The sequence below is a fragment of the Monodon monoceros genome, unplaced genomic scaffold (assembly GCF_005190385.1).
Source record: "Monodon monoceros isolate NGI ecotype Baffin Bay Population unplaced genomic scaffold, NGI_Narwhal_1 Super_Scaffold_12, whole genome shotgun sequence".
NCBI lineage: Eukaryota > Metazoa > Chordata > Mammalia > Artiodactyla > Monodontidae > Monodon > Monodon monoceros.
In genome coordinates, this window is record NW_021703768.1 from 48,417,123 (window position 1) to 48,427,128 (window position 10,006).

The 10,006-nt window shown below is 40.2% G+C and overlaps 1 protein-coding gene across 4 annotated transcripts; it reads right to left on the minus strand.

The window, feature by feature from the left end:
• Positions 1 to 2,465: 2,465 nt before the first annotated feature.
• SMIM15 (small integral membrane protein 15) lies at positions 2,466 to 6,388 on the minus strand. 4 transcript variants are annotated; one of them, XM_029216400.1, is made up of 3 exons: positions 6,364 to 6,384; positions 4,934 to 5,064; positions 2,467 to 4,014 (listed from the first exon to the last, which is right to left on the minus strand). In XM_029216400.1, the coding sequence occupies exon 3, from the start codon at positions 4,000 to 4,002 to the stop codon at positions 3,778 to 3,780; it is 225 nt and encodes a 74-aa protein (XP_029072233.1). In that variant the 5' UTR covers positions 4,003 to 4,014; positions 4,934 to 5,064; positions 6,364 to 6,384; the 3' UTR covers positions 2,467 to 3,777. The 4 variants fall into 4 exon arrangements, with proteins under 4 accessions (XP_029072234.1, XP_029072233.1, XP_029072231.1 ...); XM_029216398.1 differs by having other exon boundaries at positions 6,239 to 6,365; XM_029216399.1 differs by lacking the exon at positions 6,364 to 6,384 and adding an exon at positions 5,915 to 6,037.
• Positions 6,389 to 10,006: the final 3,618 nt, after the last annotated feature.

Here is a 10,006-nt window from a genome sequence, read left to right on the forward strand (position 1 = left end):
TGAAGCCTGCGAGCCTAGAGCCCATGCTCCGCAACAAGCCACGACAATGAGAAGCCCACACACCGCAACCAAGAGTAGCCCCCACTCACAAACTAGAGATCCCACGCACAGCAACGAAGACCCAACACAGCCAAAAATAATTAATTTAAAATAATAATAATAATTAAAGTGTCATACATACCTTAAGTTCTCTCAGATAAATCCTTCCTGACTTCCTGTGCCTCTGCTATATATGCATATAGCATTTTTTCCCCCAAAGGCCTTATTATACAAACTGCTCAGGTATACATGCGTTGCCTTTTGGGTTTAACCATATAAATCTAGCCTATTAGCTATGCCTTGGATATCTGAAGTTAAAAATCAAAAAAAATGGAGGAAATCATTTTTTCCCCATTATGTTATCCTTTTGCATTCCATTTTTACTGATTTCTGGCTCTCATTTACTTCCTAATTTCATCAGCCTTGACCCAATACCATCATACTGACTTTGTTAATGTTGTTTCATTAACCACACTATCTAAAATGTAACCTGAATTCATTTAGACTAGGCTTTCTCAAACTATTTGTGTTCTTTGGGGGAAAAGAAAAGAGAGTCTATGATAGTCAAAGAAGGTTAAAAGACTCCAAGAAATCATGAAGAAATGAATTGTCTTATCTTAACACAGTTTCCCAAACTTTTGGTATTTGAACACGGAATCCCCTTTAATGTTTGAGAAATACAGAATTTGTCCTTATATGTTACAGATATGAAGTAAATCAGTGATCCTATAATCAGTTGCAAACCTGAAAGCAATCATTCCTAAATAGGTATCAGACTTCCTCTAACTTAAAACCAGATGAGGTATAAAGTGCCCCTAACAATGGGTGACGAGCTGTTACTTAATAGTGGATCTCAACATTGGGTTTCTAGCTTGCAGCATCCGAAGCTTATTTCAAGTTTGCTCACTGTAATTTCAGGAAATAGGTTTAAAATCCCCTTGCAAATCTGATAAAGTAACACCATGCTGAAGTTTACCACATGGACGCTATGGATCAAATTCTGGTGCACAAACTTTTTGGTGGTAAAATGTTTGTTATAGGCAGCTTGTTTTTCCTTCAAAACCAGCCATAATTGATTATATTAGTTCTAAGAACTTCAGAAACAACATAATATGTAGGCAGTTTTTAAAAGAATTATTCTGGGTAACAGTAAATGGGATTCTTGTAACCATAACAGTATGTTACAATAAAAGATTGATTTTTCTGAAAGACTCTCAAAACTCATAATACACAGTCCCCAACTTAATATTTCAATTTTACGATACACATTCACATTCAACAGAAACGTTCTTTGATTTTTAATCTTTTCTCGGGCTAGCAGTGTGCAGTAGGACACTTGTGATGCTGGGCAGTGGCAGGGAGCCACAGCTCCCAGTCAGCCATGCAATCACAAGTAAACAACCGATACCCACACAACCATTCTGTTTTTCACTTTCAGTACATTATTCAGTAAATTATTTTCAGCTTGCAATGGGTTTATCAGGATGTAATCCATTTTAAATCGAGGTAGCTCTATAGTCTCTAATTTACACCACCCCCCAACACACACAAACATATAGACACATATTATAAAACCTTGTTGATCTCAAATGTATAAAAAGGCTCCATAAATTTTGGGAAAAGCTGAAGAAACAATAAATGGCCTATGCCAAACAAATACAAAATTGTATTAAGACTAACAGGGACTATAGAAAAACCTATTTTAGTTAAATACCTTTAAATTGTCACAATGAGCAATGAAACCATAGCTTTAGTGGATAACTGTAAGTTTTGTTTAAATTTCAATGACAATATAAAAAGCATATCCTAGATCACCTGAATAACTAATTTGTAATTAAACACTGAATTATTTCAGTGCTTGGAGCTGCAATGTGTTGATCACACTGGCACCAAGTAGGAACTGACAACCTAAAATAACAGTAATAAGTATTGTTCAACCAGTCCATAAACATTCTCAGAGGTCCTTAGGTTCTCATATTTGAGAAACATTGCTCTCAACTTTTACAAGTACAGTTGACCCTTGAACAACATGGGTTCGAACTGTGTGGGGTCACTTATACACAGATGTTTTTAGTGGTAAATACTACATGATCCAGGGTTGGTTGAATCCACGGATGAAGAACTGTGGGTACAGAGGGACCTCGGAACTGCAGATATGGAGGACCTGCATATAGGAAGGAACAATGTATAGGGAGGGTCCACTATAAATTATACAGGGATTTTCGACTGCAAGGGAGGACTCATGCTCCTAACCCACAAAAAAAAACAAAGCCCAGCATGGTGTTCAGGGGTCAACTGCATGCTTATCTATAAATGAAATTTGTAACCCTCTGAAAAGTCTAACTTCTATAACATATTTAACTTGAATTATTACTCCTCCCCCCACAAAAAAAAAACAAAGCCCAGGACCTCTTTATAAAAATGTATCAAATTTATTTCAATATCTAGTTTCATTTTTAAGTTAAAGCTTTTAGACAATTTTTTTGTAATTTAAGATTCATTATCAGGGGTGAGGAAAACATTAATAAGCTATTAATTACTGACAACAAAATTATTAACCATGCATTTATAAAAGCCATGTTAAAGAGTAAAAAGTTCCAGTTATACTACTTAACTGAAGGAAATATCCTTCAGCCCTTTATTTCTAACTATAACACATTCTAATTTTGACATGATTTACACCTTTTTCACCCAACTAATACTATGCTAAACAAACTTTTTCCAACTGTTAAGCCTTTCTTTACCATTTATGAAATATGACTTAACTGTTACTCTTTAAAAGTTCCTTAAAAGAGATCTGAATTTTAATTTTCACCATGAACCTGTTTGATCAAAAAAGTAAAGGACATCACTACCACATGAATTAAAAGAATGGAATGAAAAACAAAAGTGGTATTATATAATCAGCAAATTATTTGATAAGACATTTTAACTACTTCACATTTCTACTTATAGCACAAGTGAGAATTAACTGGTTCCAAGGTACTACAAGGTGTGGCATTTTTACTCCAAGCTTTAAATCATAGTGTTGATCTACTCATCTCTAAGAAAATGGCAGTGTTCATAAGTACAAAAATTGTTATATCCAGTAAGTGGTATTCTACATGGTCAAGATAATAAGAGAATTCTTTATAAAATTAGATTTTTAAAAATGCAGAATGTCTGGTAATTACCAGTATCTCAAAAGCTAAAATGAGAAAAATACAGAAAATAGAAGTACTCATTGAATAATACTTTGCTTTGAGGAAGCCAGAAATGATTCTATTTCAAGAAATAAGTAATAATGATAAAAGATGTGATTACACTGTATCTCTTTTAAGCCAAAGCATGCTTTTCACCTCAGGACAATTCTGATTTCTACATTCTTAATCTCCTTTGTCCAGAACAGGACCCCATTTTAAGCCATTATTTGAATAGAGTCCATAATCTAAAGCCATTTTTCTCCACAGGATGTTTTCACTTTAGTACATATGCTGCAAAAAGGCAAATGACTAACTCAGTTATAAAGAATCTGTAGCATAATAAATGCCAATTTACAGTAACTGTCAACAGACTTCTACACCGAAGCCTAAAAGTTGCTATAGTACAGATGAGAACTAACATGATTCTTCCACATGCTCAGACTTCATTTACTAAATAATACTGTCACAAGATCTGAAAAGAAACCTTAATGGGTCCTTCCAAAGCTGCATAATTTTCCAGATGATTTTCCTCTGGTTGCAAAGCCTGTTCATTCCTTCAATCCTTTTTTAGTCGTTTAGCTTTTGCAATATTTTCTTGACGTTTTTGTTTCTTCTTTTGCTCCTTTTCCCTGGCCTCGATCATCTTGGCCAATTTCCAAGACAGTACAGCACTTGCTAGAAACAATGGAGTTAGGGCCAGAATAACTGTTGTAAGGAAGCCATATGGGTCCTTTGCAGCCCATTCCACAACATACTCAGCCCAAGCCTTTATATCAAACATCTTTGTAGAGGCCTTAGGAAAGCAGGGGGTGGGGGGAGAGACAACAAGAGAAAAGCCTATGTGGTTAATCAAATTTTCAAAAAGATACCCCATACAATCAGTTAACTCAGAATTCCATTATCACTCAATAGTTTGGTTGGTTGTTTTTAAAAAGTACTAATTAGTACTATTTTAATAAGGACTAATGTTTCTAGTAAGAAAAAATAATTCACCTAGGACAACCAGAAGAGTGACACTTAAAAGATGTGAAGCTATAGAAGATAAAAGGAAAAACCATGTGGAATCTGTCATAAGGGCTAGGCATTCTCATATGCCTCCTATATTCAAGACAAATTTTATTTAGCAGCAGAGTTTTCAAAGAATTTTGAGTTTTATGTGCTCATTCCAGGAAACAGCTGAATCCCATTATGTCATTTTTTTAACATAGCCTTAGTACTATTAAGTGTTAATTAACAAAAGTACAATCATCAAATTTGCTATCTGAAAGCCACAGAATATGTGAAATGCCTGGAGAAAGGGAGGTAATGGATAGCTGTTTCCAGGAATGAAAAGAGAGGGTAAGGGAACCATAATATCCATTCATATGCAAAGAGTTCTATAAGCAAAAGGTGACATGCTATTTTATGCCTTCTTTCAGCTTTGAGGACTCCTATTTGAGGACAAAATTTAGTAAATGAGAACTTTAATAGATGAGAAAATTAACCATTACAGGTGCCATGCATTTTGTTCCGTTTTGAGTTGGTAAGGGAGGGCCATCTGGCAAATGAGGATGTTGTGGATTTGAGTGACATTTTCTATTTTGCCCCAGAGGCTTTTCAACCTTCGTGTTTGTGTTGATCTCTATTCAAAGTGGAGAATCAGAATACCTGGGGAGGAATGGGTGTATATACAGTCACTTAAAATTTCAGCTGGGATTTAAAAAATCATCTACCTTATGCTTTGAGTAGTGATCTCTAACTTTGTCCTGGGATTATTAGCCAATCACAATTTCAGATGACCCTTGGTTGGCTGTCTTCTTTAGCTCTACCATACACTTCTGAGAGAATGCTTAAATTCTATATACTGGTTGGGTTGAAAAGAATAGATAAAAGAAAAACGTTAAAAGTCAACTTTAAGGAATAATTATAATACAATTTTAAATGGTAAATTCTCTATATGCAACCTATAAATGACATGTAAAATCGCCTGGCACATTAAATACATTTAATATCTAGTGCTTTCTAATTTTAAGAAAGAAATAATTACACAATGGTAAATGCCCTGTAAGAAAATCCTAGTTACTGGAGATCAAATATTTTACTAAATTACTTCAAAAATAAAATTATTTACGAAGTTCACTAACATATAAAATAAGTTAGCTCACTGATATGTTACAGCATATCCATTCCCAGATCTTGAACTTTTTATACTAAAAAAGTCAATTATTTGTTTATAGGGTTAAGTATACAATCGCAAAATCAAACACCGCTTTACTCTTAAAAGGTTTTTTTTTTTGGTCTCCCTATTATAGTTTGTGTTCTTTATAGAAAAGCCAGAGATAAGCAAAACAAAATATATATCACCCACAATCCCATCACCTACATAAAACTACCATGACTGGTTTTAATTACATCCTATCACAACTTCTTCATATTTTCAACTTAAGACACATTAAAGTACCTAAGACATCGTTAAATATCCTAGCCTCCCCACCCCATTCGTAGGCTCCCACCCACACAGTCGAGCCCAGGCTCTACGGATATCCATCTGTTTCTTCAGCTTCTCCAGCCCAGTAATGAATTAACTAATGCAAGATTCAGAGATGAGCAAAAGAACTTTGCAATAAAGAGTAAAGCGGAAGTGAAGGACCCGGTTATGGCCGAGTTTTAGCTATTAACACAGAGAAAGGAGTTACCGTCCACAGGACACAAACCTCCCATGCACCTCAATTTCGGACCCCAAGCGCACGCGCCTCCCACACTCCAAGGAATATTTTCTTCCTTCCGAGAAGTATCGGCCGGGCTTGATCTCCGGGCCAGACCCGCGCGGCGCCTAAAGCTGCAGCTGATGGCACCTCACAGCCATCCGCACTTCCCCTCCTTCCTTGTGTTTTCCTCGCTCACCCTTCCTTCCTCACCGCACCCGGCCGCCCGCCCCTGGGGCCACGCTCCCCAGACCCTCCACCTCGGCGAGCGCGGGCCCGGCGGAGCTCGCACAACAGGCGGCCCCCGGGAATCAGAGGTCGTCCCCGCCACACCTTGGGCCGTCGGCGCCGTGGCCGCCTCCGCCGGGCACGGGGGCAAAACTGCGGCTGCGGCCACCACCGGCCTCCCCTACGTCGCGCCCGAGGCTGTGGATTCGGACCCCCAACTCCGAACTAACCTTCAGGCCGGAAGCAGGAAGGCGGAAGCCGCGGCTCTCCCGACCCGCCCACAGGCCGGCCCTTGCCTGGATCCGGCCTGAGGAAGTCGAGGGGCCAGTTTCCGGCTGCGCCATTGCTGTGTGGGGCCCGGGACCCGGACTCCGAGCACGCGGGGAGGGCGGGGCGGCGCCCGGGTTTCCGGGGAGCGGCAGGTGAGGGCACGTGGGGCGAGCGGCGGCGCCCGGCTGGTTGCTGGCTCGGAGCCCGAGTTTCGCGCCTTCTGTCGGGGCGGCGTCTTGCCTGAGGCTCGGGTGGGCTCCGGCCTCCGGGAGCCGGTCCGGAAGCACGGAGGGCCCCCTACCTTTGCACCCGAAGTCAGCCGGGGAACGGCCGCTCCCCTGCAGGAGCCCGGCCGTGGGTGGAGGGCCCCGGTGGGTAAGGTCCGTGACCCTGGGAAACTCCAGCCAGAGAGCGGCGGCAAGAAGGGAGTTGGTTCCCACAAACCGCCCAGAGTCAAGGTGAGGGTGACACTGCGACTCTTGAAGGATTCTAGCGAGTTCCTCGGGTTCACACTCCACTCTTTGACCTTCTCATCTTCGGGTTGGACAGTAGTTAACGGTTCACGTCGAGGAGATAAAGCAGCAGCTGGACCGTGGTGGGTCCATCGAACCTTGTTACTAAGGGAAAATGCAGCCATGCTGTGTGAAGAGGGGTTTTTAATTTAAGAACTTAACTCTTTCACAAAAGCATGATCGATATTTGCCCACAGTAAACTTGATAAATAAACTATCTGGGCGCAGAGTTCCCACCGAGGTACTTGTTCTTCCAGTACACAAAGAGATTCAAAAGTCAACAAGCAGAAAGAGTGAGTTAATACATTGTCTTCTAAACTACAGGAACTGAGAGATTAACTCTGGTTTGGTTGGTGATCAGATTTTGTCGTCTCTTGTACTGAACTGCTCTGTTTGACTACCTCTTCGAATGTTGCAAGATCTCTTCACTGTCGCGTGCCAAATAAAGCAGGTTTTTATTCTTGAAACGCTATAGAATGTTCTCTTTGAGGCGCAAGTTTTGACATGTATAACTAGTTTAGGTATAACAGTAACTATTATTTACCAGGGAACAGGCTTTTGGCAAATAAGCTAATGATCTAAAATACTGTTTGTTGGGCATATGTTAATGTTTGTATGTTGTATTAGCAGCAGTTGTTTTCTTATTCATTCTTGTTTGAAAACTTGGATGATGGTTTCAAAGCTTGTGCTGCTTGGACCTATCCTGTACCTCTAGTAGCCAGAATAAGACTCAGTCATTGGATTGTGTGTACTGAAAGCTTGACTTGCTGATGGTAACTCTATGTGGTTTTGTAAACTTGCCCAAATAGTAACTCCAGGAGAGGATCAGAATTTATTTTAACGTCCTTCACTCCGGAGACCAATATGCGTATGTTGTTTTATTTATTTATTTTATTTTATTATTTTTTTTTTTCGGTACGCGGGCCTCTCACTGCTGTGGCCTCTCCCGTTGCGGAGCACAGGCTACGGACGCGCAGGCTCAGCGGCCATGCCTCACGGGCCTAGCCGCTCCGCGGTATGTGGGATCTTCCCGGACCGGGGCACGAACCCATGTCCCCTGCATCGGCAGGCGGACTCTCAACCACTGCGCCACCAGGGAAGCCCTGCGTATGTTGTTTTAATCACGGTTAGACAGTTTTCCTCATTACTGCCTCTCCTGTAGCTCACTCTGCTGCATCCCTTGTGAAATGCATAGGAGTCTTGGGCCGGAATAAAAGGCACGGAAGAAGGAAGCCTCGGTAGGTCTTTGGCTCTAGTGTAAATCAGGCTTTCACTGTCTAATATTACTGATCTAGCTTCCAGTTCCAGGGCAATCTGAAAGCCCAGGAATAGCATAGCGGTTGCCACAGCTGAGCTCCCTACTGCTACCTGCATTGCCTTAATGAAAGGTGGCATCAAGATTGGTTCAGATGCTGCGGAATACTTTCTAGAGGAGTCTTAGCTTGGGAGTTGAGATTCATAGGCCTTGTCTCTGCTGATCTGATACTCTGATAAGTCACTCTGAGCCTGTTTCCTTTTGTGTATGTGGAAAGCTATTAGGTTATCTCTGGGGTTCTTTCAGCTTGAAAATTCTGTTGATTGGACTGGATTTGGCCATTTTTCTGACTTGGGCTTCATAAGCAGCAGGAGAATAAGGAATTTAGTGGAAATACCATAGCCAGTTTTCTTAAAGGCTTAGTCTTTATTTGAAAGATCCTTAATTGGCTTTTTATTCTCTTGCACATGTCTTTCAGAATATCAACTTAGAATAACAAGGAAATAAGGTCTGCTTGTATTTATTTTTAAGAAATAAAATCTTAACCGTTTGTGTAGCTTTAACCAAAGTAACTAAAGCTTGCACTATTAATTAAGGAGGGTTGTCTTTGCATAAGAATAATTCCTTTGTAGCATATCATATCACCATCTGCTCTAGTTACTCTATTGCAGTTATATTTTGAAAATGGAGCCTTACTCCCCAATGTTCATTGCAGCACTATTTGCAATAGCCAGGTCATGGGAGCAACCTAATGCCCGTGGACAGAAGAATGGATAAAGATGTGGTGCATATATACAATGGAATATTACTTAGCCATAAAAAGGAACAAAATTGGGTCATTTGTAGTGAGGTGGATGGACCCAGAGCCTGTCATACAGAGTGAAATAAGTCAGAAAGAGAAAAACAAATATTGTATATTAACACATATATGTGGAATCTAGAAAAATGGTACAGATGAACCAGTGTGCAAGGCAGAAATAGACACAGATGTAGAGAACACATGTATGGACACCAAGGGGGGAAAGAGGCGTGGGGGGGAGGTGGTGGTGGTGGGATGAATTGAGAGATTGGGATTGACATATATGCACTAATATGTATAAAATAGATAACTAATAACCTGCTGTATAAAAAATGAAATAAAATTCAAAAAAAAAAGAAAATGGAGCCTTAAAAATTTCTGAGCTTTTTTCCTCTTAAGAAAGGAAGTCCTAGTCTTTCATTAGTTTGTTTAAAACTCTTTTTTCTCTTGAATGATACAAAGTTACATTTCACCCTGACTCATGTCAAAATTGTGAATGAGTAAAGCCTGAATAAGATTCTATTATTATAATCTAGAGTTAACTAAAGATTTTAAGAGCTTCCTTACCTGCTGAACAATTTGTGCTTATTTCCTGCAGTAACGTTTCACATATTTGACTTATTTTGATAGAATTGGTTTCTCCCCTAAGTTTTATTTCTGAGTTTTTCCTACCATTAAAACACAATGCAGGGCTTCCCTCGTGGCGTAGTGATTGAGAGTCCACCTGCCGATGCAGGGGACATGGGTTCGTGCCCCGGTCTGGGAAGACCCCACATGCTGCGCAGCAGCTAGGCCCGTGAGCCATGGCCGCTGAGCCTGCGCATCCAGAGCCTGTGCTCCGCGGGAGAAGCCACAACAGTGAGAGGCCCGTGTATCGCAAAAAAAAAAAAACCACAATGCAGATACATTTCTTAATAGGTACATTTATGTAATTTAAAAAGTAATAGTCGGGTTTTAGTAACATTTGGAAGATCATACTGCAGAATAATAATTTTTAAAGGCTATTTATTGAATACTTACTGTGTAGCAGGTCCTAG

Coding starts and splice junctions, on each gene's coding strand:
- SMIM15 (XM_029216401.1), bottom strand. CDS start 4,002: ATGTTTGATATAAAGGCTTGGGCTGAGTATGTTGTGGAATGGGCTGCA.